Raw genomic sequence first — 21,014 nt, 5'->3', positions numbered from 1 at the left:
ATACCAAGAGAGTCTGACCAGAACGCCCACAAAAGAAAACCTATATTAGAGCTACCTTCTGTCTTCACTGCCTGTGTGCACTGACCTTACATGTACAGTTTGTGCAGCTAGCATACATTGTACAAAACAGATCTTTAGCATTGTTGCTTATAATGCATTATGTTGGATTCTCAAATTAAACAAGTAGTTTCACACAGTGAGGACATTACATGAAAAGGCTGCTCTAAATGCTCGCTTTGATACGTTTTTGTTTTCCTACTCTTGGCTCTGCATGATGTACACGGCTCTGGCTAGAAGCACAAGAGGCTCCGCCTGCTGTTTATCATGGGCGGCCAATCATAAGGAGGCTGACTTAAAGGGAGAGCAGCTAAAACAGGTCAGCAAACATATACAGGCAGCTGCAGGTCAACAGAGTAACAAAGAGCAATGCAAGAGTAATGTAACAGTCCATGTAGAATCTGAACTGAATGATAAAAAAAAAAACAAAAAAAAAAACTATTTCATATTCTCATAATATGTTTTAAGAGATATGCTTAAGAGGTATTCCAGGTTGATTTGTTAGCGTCTATTGGCACTGCACTTCATATAAAATGTGCTCGGACACTTGTGTGTCAGTGTGTGCATTTAAAAAAACAAAACAAACCCCCCCAAATATGTGGTGATGTACACCAGAGAGGGCAAGTAAGACCTAACCTGATCTGATGGGGACCAACTAACAAAAATGGTCAGAGTCAACTGGTATTATGGGAAAAGAAAGGAAATTATATGTCACTGAGGTCAAAAAGGAAGTTTTATAAAGTGGATTTGTGTAGAGAAATCAGATGTTCACATGGAAGCTTCTTAGATGACGCACCACACAAATGAGCAGACTGACAGGCAGAGAACGTGGATGCGTGTGAGGAGAAACAGCTACAGAATGGGAGGGGAGGTCAAACACACCAAAGGCTATATATCCATAAAAATCCTTGTTTAGTAGTAATAATAATAATAATAATAAAAAATCAACTTGTTTAAATATGAATATTATAAGTCTGCTTTCTCATGGTTAGGAAATCAAATATAGTCTCTGTGGGGGTTGGGGGGGGGGGGCAGGGGGCAGGATGGGGGAACCCTCCTATTACTACAACTCCATGTCCTGGGCCTCGTCTTCTGAGAAGTCAGACATGGAGCTTTCAGATGAAGAGTCGCCTGCCCCCTCTTCCTGCTCCTTCAGAGCCTCCTCTGTTGCATATTTCTGAATGTACTCTGCGGAAGAAATAGAGAAAACAGATTTAAAAGGTGAGCTGGCTGGTCTGCAATAAAAAGGAAAATACCTCCTGAAAGGAAAATACTTCTACAAATTTATATTCTGCTGGATACAAAAAAAAAAAAATGGATTGCTGCAGGTAGCATATTTTCATTAGGTTGAACCTTTGATTTTCTGCTTGTACTCCTCTGGCCGATGAAGGTACATAGCAGCTGCATCTCCATTCAGGGGATCGATGGGGTTTGGGTAGGCCAGCAGCTGGGGCAGGAACGACTCAAAGATGTTGGTCAAATCTGAAAAACAAAAGGAAACCTTATCTCTTTACCCATGGAAAGAAATTAGTTCTTTCTAGTGACTTAGCAGCTATTTTGGTAATGCATCAAGCCAGTTGTTTGAAGAGTTGTTTTAAGCCACTCTAAATGGATGGGGTGAGAGCATCATAGCTTTACATGCAGTTTTATGTACTGGTTAGAACTGAAGTTCTAGAGTCACCAGGAAAACCTGATTTTTTTTAAAAAAATGGCGCTTTAGAATTTATTTTTTACAAATAATTATTAGAATTTTGTTTTCCTTTCCAAGTTACAGATCTATCATTCATGTTTAAAGTTACATAACACTGCAGCTTCATTAATCCACACTGCCAACATAATCTGGTTTATCCCAACAAAGCCCTCGGGGGAAAAAAAATGCTAATCACATTAGATATGGTAAACCAAGAAACACAGAAGTACACTTACCTACATTTTTACTGTAATAATGATTCGAGATGCCTGGTCTGATGCTCTAATGTGCGCATGCATTAATTCAACAATCCAGAGGTTTATGTGTTTCACAGTTTGGCTGTTGACTGGCTAATAAGAACTCTCCAATACTCTCATTGTGCATGTCTCTCCCCACTGGATACTCTACCATTGCCTTGGAAAGTGGACTGCTGAAACTGATTGACAGTTTTAGGGTTTGCCCCCAAAGCATGTAACCTTATAAAGCTCTCCGATATGAACTGCTGTTCATTTAATGGCTGTTATTTCTCGTAAATGTAACCTCTAATCTGAATAAATCTGGTAAAGAAATGTCATTCCGTTATGTGCCCAATAAAAATCTGGGTGCTCTTGTTGAGTTACCATATCATAGCTTAGTTTAGCTTAATTTAAAAAGGGTCAGTTGGGAATTAACTCACACAGGAAGAAACAAATACAAACAAAACAAAAACAAAAAAAACACCGCTTTTCACTAGGTCTCAGCTAGTTCTCTCAGAGCTGAGGGAGAGTCCAAAACCTGAGATGACACTTTCATCTCCTAGGTGTCACTGTTGGGTCCATTTATGTAAGGAAAGCAAACACTCCCCCAGTTCTTTTCCACTGTTTTTGGTGTTTACAAGATTAAATCAAAAGCTTTTGCTCCCTCTTCCTTTGTATAGACTCATTACACAATGCTTGGCTGACTGGCCTATTCCTGTCATTTGGCTCATTTCTGTGTGGTTTGTTTTGTTGTTGTTGTTTTTTTTTAAACATCCGACACAACAAAGCCTACAGTAATCCACACAAATACAACATTCGCTGGAAAATAATTAAGACCGAATGAATTCTCAGTTCATTTTTATTGGTTCTGTAAATAGCATTTAGGGTTTCAGTATTCTCCTGAGTAGGAACATGAGCTAAAATAAATACCAAGGGATGCCGGAGCATCTGCTAGGTATATTACTCTAAAGTCATTTATACTACTCAACAGCTATTTTAACCCTGTGAAGTAGATATTATGGGAAATTAATGGGGAATTTTACTGAGAGAAGGGCACGGGGACGTCAGGGAAGCAGGGAGACCAGCAACAGTGAGGGAAAGTAACTGAGTATAATTGCTCCCATCAAGTATATGTGGGCATGTCTTCCACAGCTGACAGATAATAACTCACTCCTGTCGAAGGTGACTGTTTTCTGACCTTGCTGGTTGAGAGTATTACCTAGTTAGTGCTCACTTTTCCCCACAGTAAGTAGATTAAAGAGCAACAGTACACCATTTGCTAAAAAGAAGCTGCCAGTATTTATTTTGTGAGGATGGCACTGTGTCAAGTTCTTCACACATAATCACACGACCCTCAGAGAGGGAACTCAATACAGACACAGAGCGTAGTCACTCACCATAAAGGGCTGTCCATGTCTGGTTGATGACATCTAAGCACACCGTTCCTGATCTGGGAAACAGAGAGGGAAAAGAGAGTTACAGGTTAAAAGGCCGAAGGCAGGCAAGGAGGAATCTGTGTGTGTTGCTACGCAGAGTTTTTCTTTTTTCTACAAAAGGGCCATCCTGTTTTGAAAATGTCTTCACGTTTGTTAAGAGAAATGCAAAATTAGATGCAACAGGTGTACTTCCCAGCAGCTTTTGAGCAAACTGTGGCCATTCAGCTGTATATTTCCTGTCAATTCTGAAAGTTGTGAAATATCATGTGACCAGAACGGCCTGTCCCTACTAAATATATAACTAAAACCAAGTTGCTGTGTAAGTTAATGTCAAGTTTCAGTAATTTAAGCTTTAGATTGTTATTGTTGACATATTCCTAGCCACAGATCAACAGTTATATAAATGCACTTATTACAGACCTTACCCACTGGCTAATGAAATGTTTCTATTAAACCTGCCATCATTTGCTGGTGAGAACAGCCTAGATGCCCTGCTATTTTTGGTATTTGAAACGCTACACTGTCACATATGGGGAGGAGGCACAAGTTTTTCATGCTCACCTTTATGGACTGTTCAGTGGATTTACGGACTCAGAAAAGCAAAGAGCTTGACCGAGCAGGTACAAATGTACTTACCGACATAAGAAAAACAAAAGAAAAACACAGCAATTCTGATTTTTTTGGTCAATGTTAAGTTTGGCCAATATTTTTCTGCTTCTCTTTTTGGTTTGTTTTTTGCCATCATTTTCTGGTGCCCAAAGATTACTGGAAATCACAGTGAAACAGTATTACTGGTACTTATATGGTGATTTTCTTCTTTATTTGACCACTCAAAGCTAGTCCAATCCACCGTTCATCTTTGTACAAGCGCTTTGAACCTAACGTTCACACACTCGCACTCTTATAGATGCACCTTGGGGCAACTCACAGTTGTACAGTGTCTTGCTAAACAATACTTCGACATGCACACTAGAGGAGCCGGGGAACTACCGACCTTACGATTGGTAGATGAGCTACTCTACCTGCTGCCCTTTCAATATAACTCAAACATTTTCAGCCGTTAATTTTGTCGTCTGTGAACATTAAGCAAGCATAAAATGAACGTGATGGCCAATGGCACTGCTATAACTAAGTTAGGTTAATCCTTTTCACATTTTAACATGAACATTTTCAAAACAATGAAAACAGAAGACGACTTGACAACATACAAATATGAATTCTTGATCTTCAATACTTGCATTAATAGTCTGAAATGGTGCAGCATACATGACTGAAATCAACTTACGCTTCATCAATGTTGGGATGAAAAATCTTGTTCATGAATCCTGAAAAAGACATGAAATAAGTTAGGACAGTGCTAAAAACTAAAATTAAGATGAATAAGTCTGGATGTAAAGTAGAGTTAGAGTTCGTACCTATTGATGGTGATTTGAATGGGTATTTATCAGGAAGATCTACTCGCACTTTCCACACGCCTCCCTCATACGGTGCTGTACATAAGGAGGGGACACAGAATACATAACAAAAGAACAAAGCTGAGTGCAGATGACAGACTTTTATTCGCCTCAACATCATCTTCCATCCTTCGTGTATTTAAATGGATATAAAAACAGTGTTATAATCAATCTTCTCTGCTACACATGAGCTTCCCTCATCACGTATCTGTCATTTTATGCAGTAATGCACTTCAGCCCAGGAGAAATCTTTACTTCCAAATCACTTCAAATAATACGCTGACATCAAAGAGGAAGCGACTCGGATTTTGCGGGGGTGTTTGGTGCTTGCCCAGAATAGCTGTGTGTAACAGGACCCTCGTGTGCTGTGCTGAAACTGAGAAGCACATACATGACAGATAACGCACATGATGGTTGAGCAGCAATGGGGACAACAGTTCCTCTTTATTTGGCATTGTTTCGAGGCAACATAAACAGGGTCAAACACACACTTCCCCTCTTTGCTGATGCGTAAGTGACAGTGGTTTTAGTGTGACAGATGTTACAAGCAGCATATGAAAGAAGTATTTCCTGCTGATGAGGCCACACTCCTCATCCAAATTCCCCTCAAGCCTGTTCAAGCCTAGCTCCTTTCCGTTTTACACTTTGTGGCCTCAGCTCTAGTTTTGCGTTTTGCGTTTCTTGCCTGCTGTGAAAAAGCTCTTTATGTCTAAACAAAGAGACTGACTGATACTCCTGCAGTGTCTTCTCTCACAACCACATTTACTGTCACTTCATGCTCTGTAAATCAATCTTAACATCTCATTTGTTTTTATGGCGATGGCACTCATGTTAATAGCTGGTTTAAAATACATTAAAATGCTTGCTTAATAGTACTGCATTCAAGGAAAAAAAGGTACCCTGGATAACCCCTTAATTATTTTAGAACATGTTACTGAATAAGGTCTCAGCAGCAATATTCAAAATGTCTGTGGAATGAGAAAAAAAACAAACAAACAAAAAAACTGAAAGGAGAAAATCTTACTTCCTTGTGGTCCAAAAAACTTCACTACAAATTCATTGAGTCCACTGAGGATGGTGACTTCATGCTTGCTCTCGATGCTGTAGGACAGTTAAGGAGAATTGCTTCACGAAAAGCATACACATAAACAAACAAAGAACTGCAGGACTGATTCTTTCGTTTGGCTTCTGTAGAAACAGTCAGTGAGCTGTGGTTGCTTCCTGTATCATCACATATTTTCCTGCATGGTAGACAAGTGCACAAGAACAACCTGACCGGTTTCCTCTCTCCTACCTGACATGATTGTATCACTGTGAATTATGAAGACTAAAAAGAGGAATGACAGCTTTTGACAAATGATAATAATTTTATTGTTTTAATCCACAATCCTGGAGAGGCGTTATCTATGGCAACTAATAGCTCAATGCCATGCCCCTCGTCACACTGAATTAACATCACGATGCCAACTAAAGTGTTTACCCATCCTTCATCTGCTAACTATTCCAAGTGTCTTTTCCATGTGTCACTCTCCATGAGCACCTTGGCTTTCTAGAACTTGATATTACCACACATACTTCTGACAAAACAGTACTCACTGTACGCATGTCTACAAACTGAAATGCTAATTTTAGTCACTTCTCATAGTTGTAACTGATGGAGCCGACAGCCCAAGAGTCCAAAATATACAGTTAATACTGGTAATATCAGAAAAGGAGGTTTCTATAGTGTCATATATAGCTGAAAAAACTATATATATTGTTGAGCATTATTGGTGCCTTCATAGATGTGAAAGCTACCCATGTGAGCTGCACTAATGCTCCCAGGGAGTCTTTCATACAGTGGTGAAAACCTCCATGGGATGCTTTTTATACCCAGTCATGTCACTAATGAGTCCAATTAGCTATGAGATGTTTGAGATAAGATGTATTTTTAGCATTCGAGCTCAATGTTTTCAACCTAAACTTGTTTCTGGGATTAAACTCAAACAATATGTAATATGTGTTGTCTGAAGTTTCATTTACAAATATTTGCAAAAACAATGATTTCCTGTTTTTACCATGAGCCAGGTTTTTGTTTGTTTTCGTTTTTTAAAAGAAAGGTGTTAGTAAAGAAAAACAGCCTGTGTTTTCATTTGCTACTCCAGTCATAGCTATAATTACAACATAAATAAAGTTTAAAAAAAGAAAAAGAAGAAATAGTTATTATCACACTAAGCATTCCGGATCACTGCTGTTTTTACAAAACCAAAAAGAAATCACTTTGCCTAAATGTGACCAAAGGAAATCATAATAAAAACACGAATCACAGTTTTCCACAGCGAACAGAAGCAGCTGTCTTGTTGATCCTGATTTAGTGTGGATCTAATTAGCAGCATCACTGACCCCAAAGGGTTAAATCAAACTGAAGGTTATTTTAAGTTCTGGTAGAGACTGCTAGGAGCATACTGAATCCCTGGCTTCAACAAGGAAATGTGTCTATTTCAGACAGAAGAGGAACCTCTCTGTTCTGACTCGCACTGGAGTCAAGTAAGCATTATGAGGGTCTCCGATGCAAAATCCAAGGCGAACTAAATAGCCATCTAAAGGTCACTAGGAAACCATAAACAAGCCCAGTGCCTAAAGAAACAACTCCTGCATCATATTTCAGTGCTCACACTTGCATAATTCCTCATTTTATTCTAGTTCTTCTCTTTATCTAAAAGGACATTTACACATCTAAAAGCTATATAAGATAAGGCAGCAGTGACAAGGAACAGGACGATACAGACTGTGTGTGTTGTGGTATGGAACAGAAACCGTGAGGTGTGGTGGGTGATAAGCGAATTATGGGGCTAAAACAACAGTAACTACACTGCACACTGACTGAAACTGGCCAGTCTAACTAGGAAGGCAGCGAAAAATCAACCCTGCTATATGATGTCACACTTACCTAAATTACAACAAAATAGAAATGCAAATGTAAGGGTCCTGATGACCTATAAATATTAAACTGTTGAGTACGTTTAATATCTCATAGAGTAAGATAATGCTAACAGACACCACTGACATGTAACTTGCTTTCATCCAACTAAAATCCATCAGTTTTCATCTAATAAGGAAACAGCAGTCACATGTAGCCACAGATTCACCCAGTTTCAGCATCTGTCAGCAGCAGCTTCACTCAGACCAAGCTCGATTTGAATTTCAATGACTGTGGTTATAATTTCTATTGGAAAATTAAAAGAAAAAAATATGATTCACATGAATGCAATATGAATTCCAGCTTTTTAATTTAGGCTAAAAAGGCTAACGCGTAGAGTACACTTGACCCACTGACTGATTCAGTTAACCTAAAGATGAAGGAAAGAAGAATCTCAAAGAAGAATCTCTCTCAGACACAAGCTCAAAACTAATATCACTTTGATGTGATTCTTTCCATCTGTCTGGTCTAACCCAATAGCCTTTTCTACCCAATAAATAGCTATAGGTCTCTGTTGACAACGTTCTCACACGACAGAAAAGGAGTTTGGCATGTCTGTAAGAACAGAGGGAAGTTGTAAATTCCCCAACTGTTTGATGGATTGAGATGGAATGTGAAAAACACAGCCAACCAACTTACTAGCTTAACTGAGCTCAACTCTAGATTTGTTTTTGTTTTTGGTTTGTTGAAGTTGACTGTGTTCAGATTTGGCAAATAAGTTGAATAAACAATGTCAACAAGCGCAGAAACACTGAGGAAATAGAACCTCTGCAAAATTTACATGTGTATCCCTTTAAGAACATGTGACTGATTTGGGTGCATTTAGTTGTAACATTAGATACTTTGTATCTTTAACATCTTGAAAACATGGTAAAACACACTTGGATCACAAAAGGCTCTAAAGGTATAAGCATGCAGTGTAAAAGTGCAACACACTTAAATGTTGCACCTCACCTTAAAAGGTTATAATATGAAGTGCTAAAATAAATAAGCTGATAAAAGGCGAACTAAAATATAACTAAATAATTTCTCACCCAGCATGGGTAAACCCAAATACCCAAACAGAATCAATGGAAAAAGGACAATTAACTACAGAGTTATATCATTACTTATCCCACCCCCACGCAAAGATTGCTTGTCCAACCCTTCACCTTGGATTTATATAGTTAAAATCACATAAACAGGTAAGTCAATAAATATAATCCAACACACGGAGCCCAATCAAGCTAGGAGAACATACATAAATCCACACAGATCACAGAAAGCCTTGAACTGTAACCTAAATTCCTTCACTACCAGTCACTACCAGACTTTATTATAAGGATATACTGACTTCAACATGCCAGCTCACTCTTTAATAACACAGTGTTAGACATGAAAAAAGTAATAAAAAAAAGGTACAAAAGAGCTCCTCTCAGACTAACAATTACCTTGTTACTTCAGGACTAAGGTCAATGTTGTCCTGATATTTCTTCTGTAGCCTATAAAGCACATTTTAAATACTTAGATGTAAAAATATGCAGTAAATAGCATTTGCAGTTGTGGTCTAGACATGTCTTGTTTTCTTTCTGGTCCATTCAGGCCTCTATCCCTGCCTGACCCAGGATCAAAATATCCCCTCGCAACCAGCCTCGTTCCAAGTACAGAAAACAAACACGACGGAGAATCATAAACAGCATGCTGTCAAACAATGTGGCGTCAAATATGCTCAAACATTTTGCTCTTGGAGACAGCAGTTGTTGATCTAGTGATGGGAGGCACTGGCTATTTTCAAAGCATGTTCCTGTCTCTTGCCGTTTTTGAACAGCAGGGGTCGAGGAAAAGCCAATTCCATTCATCTGATCCAATTCATGTATTTCATCAAAGGACAATGACGTGCAATCAAATCAAACGATCAAACTGACTGCACAGGTCAGTTATTTACAGTTTTGCCTGAAACTACCAAGATTTCAGCCTTAATTACATAAACTGTGACTTGAACTTCATCCAAGTCAGAATTATAAATCACATGCAATCTGACTAAGCTAATAACATGCACACTGTTTTACCTTCCACGTCATCAACATGCCAGGTTAGACAAAGTATGCGATCCTCTGCACCAACAACTCGACCACAAGCACAAACGAGAGTCGGAGAGTTTGGAAGTTTAGATGTGCCCTTACCTGTAAATGAATGGCATATAAAACCTGCTATTGGAGATCAAAAAGACTAAAGCAGCAGCAAGTCTAAAGACTTGGGTGTTCATCAATCTATAACAACATTTTATAGAACAACCCCCCTCCCCCATAAGACTGAAAAATATTTTCTACCTGGGATGTTGCTTTAAGTCCTAATTTTCCACCATGCAATCACACTAATGATTTCCATCCACCATTTGTTCTGCCTGTCATATGGACAGCTAGCCATTGTAGCTGCTAGCAATGCTTGGTTGAGTCATTTTATTATTGCGTCACAGATCAACAGGTGCACGTATCTCTACCTTTGTAGCCTGGTGTTTGTTTTTGTCTCAAGGGCAGAAACATGTACCAGATGCAGTTTTCTTGCATATTTGGTAAAGCGCTGTGCTTTGTTGGAGGATGTTGAAGGTGGTCTCTTTTAGATGTTAAATCTTTGATGGAGGCTAACATATACAGTGGTGTGAAAACGTGTTTGCCTCCGTCCTGATTTCTTAGTGTTTTGCATATTTGTCGCACTTACATGTTTCAGATCATCAAACTAATTTTAACATTAGACAAAGCTAAACCGAGTAAATACAAAATGCAGTTTTTAAATGATGGTTTCATTGATAAAGGCGAAAAGAAACACATCATGCAATGATCTAAAGAAGCACCTGAGAAACAAGGTCACTGACACCTATCAGTCTGGAAAGGGTTACAAAGCCATATCTAAGGCTTTGGGTCTCCAGTGAACCACAGTGAGAGCCATTATACCAGGGGTGGGCAACTCTAGGCCTCGAGGGTCAGTGTCCTGCAGGTTTTAGATGCGTCCTTGATCCAACATAGCTGATTCAAATGGCTAAATTACCTCCTCAACATGTCTTGACGTTTTCCAGAGGCCTGGTAATGAACTAACCATTTGATTCAAATGTGTTGACCCAGGGTGAGATCTAAAACCTGCCCTCGAGACCTGGAGTTGCCCACCACTGCATTATACACAAATGCAGAAGACTTGGAACAGTGGTGAAGCTTCCCTGGAGTCAACATCTCATCCAGGAGGTCACAAAAGACCCCAGAACAACATCCGAAGAACCGCAGGCTTCTCTTGCTTCAGTTAAGATCAGTGTTCAGGACTCCACCATAAGAAAGAGACTGAGCAAAAATGGCTGCATGGCAGAGGTTCAAGACAAAAAGCACTGACCAAAAAGAACATAAAGGTTCATCTCAGTTTTGCCAGACAACGTCTTGTTGATCCTCAAGACTTTTGAGAAAATATTCTCTGGACTGACGAGACAAAAGTTGAACTTTTTGGAAGGTGCATGTCCCCTTACATCTGGCGTAAAAGTAACACAGCATTTCAGAAAATCATCATCATCATCATACCAACAGCAAAATACAGTGGTGATAGTGTGATGGTTTGGTGTGATGTTTTGCCGCCTCAGGACCCAGAAGACCTGCTGTGGTAAATGGAACCTGAATTCTGCTGTATACCAAAACATCCTGAAGGAAAATGTTTGGCTATCTGTTTCTGACCTCAAGCTGAAGTGGACTTTGGGTTCTGCAGCAGGAAAATGATCCAAAACCCACCAGCAATACCACCTTTGAATAGCTTAAGAAAAACAAATTGAAGACTTTGGAGTGGCCCAGACAAAGTTTTGACTTGAAGCTGATTGAGATGCTGTGGCATGACCTTAAAAAGGCAGTTCGGGCTCGAAAACCCTACAATGTGGCTAAATTACAACAATTCTGCACAGACAAGTAGGATAAAATTCCTCCATAGTGCTGAAAAAGATTGCAGCTATAGTGGCCCAACCAGTTATTAGATTTAGGGGTCATTTTTTCACACAGGGCCATGTAGGGCTCGCCCCCCCTAATACTAAGAAATTGCATTTTGTGCCATCTTGTGTTATCTTTGTCTATTATTTAAATGTGTTTGATGCTCTGAAACGTTTAAATGTGACAAACAGTTAAAATAGAAAATCAGGAAGGGGCAAACACCTTTTCACACCACTGTAGCCCTTGCTCTCAGACATGTCCAGGCTCATCCAGCTGTTGTGCATACAAGGAAACCTAACATGGCAATGCTATAGTGATATTACACCTTTATATAACTTCAAAATTTAGACTGGTATTACCACAAAGGATATGAGACAGCACTAGAAGAAATGAATGATTGTCCTAAAATTCCTCCTTATCATTAGGTAAGAATCAGACTTCGGAATGTGGTAAAAATTATAGAAAATTGTTGAAGCAAAAGGTTCACAGGCAAGATGTAAAGTAGTGAAGTGAGAGATATCAAGCTACAAATTCCCTTTTCAATGAAAAACTTAGAAAGAGAGTACCATATTTATATTTCTTTGTTTGGAGATGAGGAACTCTAAGAAAGTCATCTATTTTACTTTCACTCCCTCACACACAGACTGTAGCAAAAAATATACAATCAAAGGCCTTGGAGATGAAAGGCAGGAAATATAGCAGCTGCCCTCAGGGTGTACGCAATAGGTAGGCTTCCTACACCGAGAGACAAATATAAACGACCAAAAGAAACACACATTCACACCCATTAACCACTAGATGTAGAAAACTATTATTTCTATGAATACAAGCTGCAATTTGCAGAAAAACAAACAAAAACACATGAACAGACAACAAAGTCAATGTGACCAACATGACTGTTCCTCCTGTTTAAAAATGGATTGAGAGACATGAATTATGCATGTGAGCACGTGAGACCATGAGTGTTTACGTCTTTGAAAATCTCTGCCAGCATACAACTTTATCTGTACATGTGGATTGTTCCTGCTAAAGTCCAATCCTGTGTTTAAATCTGGATGTGTTTGTGCATTCAACTTTGTATGTATTACTGCACCGCGGCGAGCCGAGCAAGATTACTGTGTGACCTCCACTACACTCTGCTGCCTGAAAACAGAGGCAGCTACTGTAGCACAGCAACCATCCTGCCACTGCAGGCAGAGCGAGTGATAGGCAGGGTGTTTCTGAGAGAGAGTGATTTAATCAACTCCACACCAAACAAACACTGTTCTCCCCTTGCAGTCATCATCACAAAACCTCACTGACCTACAATCTCCCTCTTACCCTGAAGTAAACACTTTCCCCAAGTAGGGCATTTTCCAATATTGCTAATTAAGAAAAGACAAATAAAAAACCAAAAACAAATGTAGCTTGGTGTTAATGGGGATTTGCAGCCTGAAAAAAACAAAACTAAAATTAAAATACAAAACAAACAACAACAAAAAATACCCCAAAAACTAAACCCCAGCTCATCGACTCTGTAGACGGATAATCCTGTGAATACATGGTCAGCTAAAGAGGAATGAAAATGAGAATGGAACCAAGCCTGCAGCTGCAATTCAACTAGTCTACAGATGGCTCAAACCCACCCTTGTATTTACAAGAGTGACACGACACAGTATCTTTCCACTCCCGTTTTATATCTAACAAGATGTAAATAATTAATCTATATAATATGTAAACTTGCCAGTTCCTTTACTGGCTCATAAAATGACATGAACTCTCCGTTAAATCTAATCCAACGCAGAGCACATTAAGTAAGAGTTCTTCAGAGTATCTGCAAAGTAAAACAAGCCAAACAAAAAAAGTCAAATCAAATATTATTATCATCATCATCATCATTCACTACTTAAACAATCCTGTAGTGATATACACCAGAAATGCCAGCAAATATGTTTCCACGCTTGTGCACCGAGGCAGACTGCTCACCAGGTTACAAAGATTGCAAGGTACACGACAGGGGAACTGAAGTACACAGTGAATCAGAACAACAGCAACATCAATTAAAGAGTAAACAAAGGATTTTACTAATATGAGAATTTGATTTGCACCAAATTCATTTTGATTCAAATTGTTCCTGAAACTGTGAATGCTGTAGGTAAAAACCTCTGGTGCTACAATGTTACTGATAATTAGTTTCAAACTACATCAGTAATGTGGAAGCAGATAGGTTAGCCTTCTGCTTATTTCATGTCTTTCCAACATCTCACTAAGAATAGAAGGAATCTCTGTGTCCCTCACCTTCTCTCAGTGTCATTTTTTTTTTTTTTTTTTTGCATAGTTTCTCCACTTTATTATTGGGCATTTTTAAACCCCTTTCTAGACAAATGCAGAGAGCCAGAATATACTACAACAGCATTATAGCTCACTCCACCAGAGCACTTGGAAAAAAATCCATGTTAGCTTACCTATCTCTCTGCTTAAATAACAATCAAAATAAGCTGGCTGGGAGCAAAGACGATGATTGATAATTATGGTAAATGAAGATGGTTGTTACTAATACCAGATGTCAAAACGTTTAGTGAACTGCATTCCTGCTATGGATCAAATATGTCACTATTTGTTAAGCTGCACACTATACTTTACTACTCTATGGTTATTTTCACATGCTAATATGTGCTTCTTGCAAGTACAGCACCTTTGGGGGGCAGCAAACATCTACATGGTTCTGAATTTAATATTTTATATTCAAAAGTTAATTTTTTTTCATGATATAATCAGACTAAATATTCCATCTGTGTTACTAACTGAAAAAAGACAACCATTTAACTCATGGCCATATGGTGATCTATTTTACACTGTAAAATTTTATAGATAACACAGCTAAAAAAAATAAAAATTAAAAGAGGGGGGGAAAATGATTAATTCACATTTAAAAGGCTAAACACTGCAAAAGGTACATCTGCTCAATGATAACAGGTTGTACCTTGGACAGGCGCAGGTCTAGTTGTGCTTCAGAAAAACAAAGAAGCATTCTTTTACACCCACCACAAAATGAGCATGTTGGAAATGCTGAATGGAAATGGCTATCCTTTGCTTTTTTTTTGTTGTTTAAATCTCAAGTGTGGTGTTATTCAGCAAAGCTGGGCTTAAGCTGTCTGTTTTAGAATCAGCTCCCGCTCCTTCTGAGACATAAAGAGTCTGAATGCTGATGGAGGACCGGTGTGTGGGGCCTGTGCAAAAGAAAATCTTGCAGCAGGCTTTACATATCAATGGACATATGCCCCCAAAGGCCTGACTCAACTGAAATCCGATTGTAAATGTCTGGTACTGTTAAGCGGCGCACTCACTGGAAGGTGGATGGGAAATAAATTAAAAATAAATATGTCTGTTTTATTTCTGCTTCAAAGATTCACGGTCTATAATTTTACACATTTAATAGGACTGCTTTCTCAAATATAAACAATCATTTGCTCCTGAGAATAATAAACCTTGGGCAAACCTTTTAAACATAATACAGATTTCAAATTTCACCAGATGTAAAAGCCATCTGCACAAGACAACAACATACACTTGCAGCAAAATTGAAAATCTCTCTTTTTTTTTTTTTACCCTTACTCATTTAGTAATAAACCGTAAATAGGCAGCTCAACATGCAAGAGTTAGCCAAATGTATTATTCACTTTGCAATGCAGATTTAGTTTCCATCAGATGCAAGTCTCAATATACCAATGGCTACCTCCCAGTGTGAGAGCCGGAGGAGCTCAGAATTGAGCAGACTAAGTTCTTTGTCTTCACTGGTGAGAGATGAGAGCCCACCCACTGCAATCAAATGTGAATCCTTCAGCTGCTCCTCCTCTCAGCCCTTCACTAAATCAACAGTCTATTTACAGCAGTAGTGACAGAGTCTGTGTGTGCGCACGTGCATTTGAGCTACGTGCATGCACATACAAATGAGTTGATCATTAATGAACACAAAACTGAGCCAGTGCAAGAAAAACAATGGCCTGGATCTGAAGCAGCAGTCTAATGAGAAAATCTAATAAACAAGATGTGCTGCTTATTGTACAGAGAAAAACACAAAAAAATCAAGAGACATTTTCAGGAAATGGCTATGGTGAAATTCGCTTTAGTTAGAGAAACACGCGGGGTTAATTTTATCAACTTGACACAGATGAGAGATGAACAGCAGCAGATTAGCACAGTGAGGCAAGTATAGGGTGTGTAAGTATAGGTTGCATTTTTTTGATAAGGGCCTTTTAATTTATATGCAGGCTAATTTCGAGCAAATAAAAGCTGCAGTGGTTTTACTGCAACATTTAAACAAGTAGTTTAGTAGTCAAGTAGTTAGTTACCCCATTGTCACTCCTTTGATTTTCCACACTAAAGCACCTCTGCATGTGAGTGACAGAGCCAGGCTGAACTCCCAAATGCTAGGGGAAAAAAAAAATCATGCGAAACAAAGAGAGGAACTTCAGTCCATCTGTTTTTCCAAGGGAACGCAGCCATGCGTGCAGGAAGCTTCGCTGTATGCACTATGGGATTAACAGTGAGGGCCTCAAACACCCTACTGTCAGCGATGCCTTGCTCCTGGACCCCCAAAACAGGACTGTCAATCAATGTGGCGCCTCCTGAATAGTAGGGGCCTCATACACAATTGACTTTGTTACCTTGCATTCATTCACAAAGTCCTAAAAACGATAAAAAGCAGGAGCTCGGTTGGATGAAATGTTTTAAACACACCTGCAGTGACACATGCAAAGTTGTGCACCAAATGTAAATAAAGATAATAAAAACTGTGTCAACTGACAGCATAATGCATGCGGTTCAACACCCACAAAATCCTGACAAGACTTATATTTAATCGAATTTTAAATTCGATTTGATTTTTTTTGTATGCTTTCAGATATTTTGCCTTTGGGGGTAATAGTATGGTGAGTAACTGAGGCAAAGGACAACTGTGCTTTACAATTTTTATACCTACAGCATGTCACATTATCTTATAACCACAATGAAAATAAAATTGAAGTTAGCAAGTTTTCTATGAACTTCTTTGTGTCAACTACTGTGTAGTTATTCCAGCCCAGTAACAAAGCATGCTGGTAGCTTATGCAACTTCCTCATCAGACCAGGGCATTCCACATTTTGCTCATGGGTTCATTGTGCCATCCATTTAATCAGTCAGGAAAGAGCATACAACTGCTGGCTCCTTCCCTACAATAAACTGCATCTAGTTAGTTCAGTCCAGCAATAATAGCACTGAGTGCAGTTTAGCTGCCCGTGACTGTGCGACATGGCCTGACACAGCAGCAGGAGGTAGAGAGGGAGGGGTGGGTCACAGGGGCTTCTCTAAATGGGAAACACAAAAGAACCTACTGCTGATGCTGTCCGGATGTCATTCTACATGGGCACAATGGGCCAAAAAAACTAAGCAGAGAGGAGATAAAGCTCAGGATTGGTATTACACTTACACTATTACACTGGCGAGGACAATCAAAAATGTCCCATGAATCTGGACAAGTGAATAAATCAGATTGCTAAAGGTTGACTGCTGTGTAAAAAGTTACTTTTAAAAAAATAATTTAAAAAAAGTTTAAAAATGTGAGCTCTCCTTGAAAACTGCAAGTTGAGAGGTGTGATGTGCAACACCTTTATCACCTGATTCAATATAAAAGGAGGTATATGCTAATGTTGACATCAGGTATTATGATGAATACTGGGGCAGATTAAAGCCTCTGACACCCCTCTGCGCAACTCTTAGTAGACTTGAATAAAAATTGCTGGTGGCCATGCTCCAGAGAGCCCTTTCAGCAGGAACTCAAAGGTTGAAAAGTACAGCTGGGATGTCATTTTGAGGACATCAGATGTCCTAACATCCCCTCTGATAGAGCGAAATTTTATTTACAGCAGAATATACACCTCAAGTCTTTACATCTCATATTAATTACATTTTTAGCACCTAGAGAAGAGACATTTTAAAACTCTTCTCTGTTGGTTTTCCCATTTTTAATTAAATAAACAATTTTGCAGTGTGTTAACTGAAAGACCAATTTTGTAACAATTACATTAGATAAATTAGAATTGTCACACATAAAGATGTCCAAGTCTTATTGTTGGTCAATTATATGCCAAGCAAATGCGAGAGAAGTCAATAACAAGAGCCTTGTTAAAATGACCTGTTTTAGCATGCACAATAGGCTCAGTGCTATGTAATTCACCTGTGCTCAAATTCCAGGAGCTTTCCACCTGAAAGTCTTTGTAAAACAACAAGACCAATAAAAAATTATATGCAAATAACAGCACAACTTCCTACACAATATGTGCAGTCAATCCCACACAACAGGCTGAATGTAAAGCTCTTAGAAGTGACACACTGTGCTAAGCTCCTTCAAGAACATTGTGTTCGACATCAAAATCAGCCCAACTGAGACCAAGACAGAATACCAAATGTCAAGAGGTTATGCAGATGATAGGAAATTAATGTTCATTTAATGTTTAAGAAATCCAGTCTGTCAAGAAGCGGTCAATAAATTTTGTCTCATATTGTATAGGAGGGAACGAACTAGCAGGAAGATGTATTACAGTGGAAAGTCAGTGTACACTAAGGCTTAATGTCTTCTCTATGACTATTTCACAGAATTGTACAAAGAGTAGTGAGTACTAGCATATAAAAGCAGGCTGCAGAGTATTGGCTGGCTTGGGACAAAGCTTAACTGAGTGGTGCTTCATGTTAAGGTCATTCTGACATTCATTTTCACGAATTCCCGCACGGCCTCCGTTCTAGATTCACAGCTCTCCGGTGGCCAAAGCAAATTAATGCACAAGGCCTCTCAGAACCTGCCTCTGTCTAAAAGCCAGTGTGAGTTTCAGGTTTTGGTTACACTAGGGGGAGATGCATTGATAGCAAGCACAGAAACAGGTTCTTATTGATAGTTTAGAAGAAGGGCCTTCTAGAATCTGGAGACCTGCCCGCTCAAGATCAAATCCAACTCTTTAAGATCTACATTTAAAACACACATAGCTGTCATTCTTAACACTTGCTGACCACTAGTCTTGGATGGTATGTTTAAACACACAGGTCACTGTACAAAACTGAGCAGGTGGTATTTAGCAAACCTGCTCTTGCCTGTCAGTGAAGTAGCTCAAGAAGGAGAGGGGTTTTACTACACTCCAATGCTTTGTGTGTGGGTGTCCACACTACAACCCTTACAACTCTTGTTCTGTCCGTTTCAGCACCCTGTCACAGTTGCTACACCTTACACATAAATAGTGTCGAGCGGGGGAAGAATAAACTTTACATAATCATCAATCACCAATCTCTTACTGCAGTAAAAAAAAAAAAAAAAAAAATGCTATAAATAGTATTCAAAGAGTTATATATTATTGGTCTACAAGCAGAAATAACTCAATTAAGCCCAAGCTTGAAAACCAAAACAAAACAAACAACACACTGTCAATATTTTCATTTAAAAACTATTAGTTTGAAGCTGTTGGGGTAACTTCCCCTTGTTTTTGGTTTAATTCTGACCAGCCCACTTCTAACCCCATATTTGCAAAGCTTTTACTGCCATCCCATCAGCTGTTCTAAGTCCCTCCCTCATGTGGTTTCCGGCTAGTAACAGGCTACCCAATCATTAAGCTGGCTTCCACTGTGTTGGGACAAAAACAAAACTACTTGTTCATACTGTTCCTTCTGGAACATTGCATGGACTGGAAATCTGACGTTATGATTCACTTTTATAACTGCTTCTGTCATCCCTGAGTGAAGCTAAACAAATGAAGCAGCGGTGAAAGAGTAAACATGGTGACGACGACTTGAAAAGCAGAACACACTAGATGCTGCCAAAAAGTTCAAACATTCCACAGTGAAAATGACTGTAGGGGACTTGACACCTGCTGTACCACGTAACAGCTGCCACACTCAGTTCCAGATCCAGTATGTCCAAAACTACACGTTAACACCCATCGAAAATGAGACAAGTTAGTACTGCATGCCTTTGCCTGTTGACACTGAAGTACAGTGAGAGACACTGATCAGGTGGCCATTTTGATGCTGAAATTAACCAACTGACTAGCACGCCAGTTCAACAACGCTCGTTGCAGGTCTTCTTGTCAAGTGGTAGATGCAATAACACACATACCAAACCCTTAGTGGGGTTACAAAGCAAAGCTAGGTAGACCCAGATCGCTATACACGCAGCAATAACGCCAACGTCTTGCGACTAGAACAAAAGCAGCAGCGTTTTCAGTTGGGCTTACGTTATGTAAACAAGGTTCTGTGTAAGCGTGTAAAAGGGGCAGTTTGAGTTTGATTCCCGTCATAAAACAGAGGAGTGAACAAAGAAACCAAATTACCACAAGGTGTTTTAGGTAGTCTACCTCTGCTACATCTGTTGGTGGTGTAGCAAAACATTTCTGTATAAGGAGAAAAACGTCGGCGTCTGTGCGGATATTGCAGTAATTTTCAGAGCTGGAGAGCAAGCTCTAGACAGCTAATGTTAGTTACAAAGAAATAATATTGCTATGAAAAAAAAATGCCGGAAGGACCTGTGACCGATCTGATTAGCTAATACAGCTGTCCCGATAAGCGACTGAAGGTTCGCAGGACAGAAATAGCTAACACTTGGCTTTGCTAGCAAAATGTTGTTTACACAAAACACCAGTCATTCACTGTGAAAGCATTTTCTGCTTGAGGGGGGTTTCAAGAAAAACAAGCAGCACCAATAAATAGAGTTCACTCATATAACGTTGACAAACTGTTCAGCACATAGCTGACCAGACAGCGATTGAGAGACTGTTGTTTATGTTCAGAAAGGATACAGTTTCACCACATCGGTATCCATTCGCCTTTTACCCGGACTTGGAGACGACATTTTTGCTTCTTCCACCGCAGAACACCCGTGAGAAAGCTGAAAGCTAGCCCCCCGGAACGCTAGATAGTCTAGCAAACGGTACTATCCGAAAGTTAACATTTGCCTCCAGAAATGCTCGCAGCGAGACGTCTTCCCACTTCAACGTATCTCTGCCCTAATGAGTAGCTGAGCTGTCTCTAGACCTCTGCCGTTCACTGCCTCTCAACGATATGACCATGGTTCCGACACAGGGATCCCTCCGCGAATGACGTCATATTATGTGCGACCCAAACGTCACCATAAATGGCCATCTTTGTAGTTTTATCCAAAACATTATTGTTTTTAACATTTAAGTTTCATTTAGAAACACGTACATGCCTGTTTTTACAGTTAAACAATATATATATATAAACATATATTGG

The 21,014-nt window shown here is 39.3% G+C and overlaps 1 protein-coding gene across 1 annotated transcript; it reads right to left on the bottom strand.

Annotated features, from left to right (window-relative positions):
• Window positions 1–484: 484 nt before the first annotated feature.
• ube2h (ubiquitin-conjugating enzyme E2H (UBC8 homolog, yeast)) lies at window positions 485–20,842 on the bottom strand. Its single transcript, XM_087830393.1, has 7 exons — window positions 20,561–20,842; window positions 5,898–5,974; window positions 4,835–4,909; window positions 4,705–4,744; window positions 3,381–3,433; window positions 1,411–1,539; window positions 485–1,245 (listed from the first exon to the last, which is right to left on the bottom strand). The coding sequence occupies exons 1-7, from the start codon at window positions 20,611–20,613 to the stop codon at window positions 1,121–1,123; spliced, it is 552 nt and encodes a 183-aa protein (XP_087686519.1). The 5' UTR covers window positions 20,614–20,842; the 3' UTR covers window positions 485–1,120.
• Between the last annotated feature and the right edge of the window lie 172 nt (window positions 20,843–21,014).

Source organism: Neolamprologus brichardi, chromosome 17 (genome assembly GCF_056152115.1).
Source record: "Neolamprologus brichardi isolate AB-2024 chromosome 17, ASM5615211v1, whole genome shotgun sequence".
NCBI classification, from domain to species: Eukaryota; Metazoa; Chordata; class Actinopteri; order Cichliformes; family Cichlidae; genus Neolamprologus; species Neolamprologus brichardi.
Note: the sequence above shows the minus strand (reverse complement) of the source record. Positions and strands in the feature narration are given on the sequence as shown.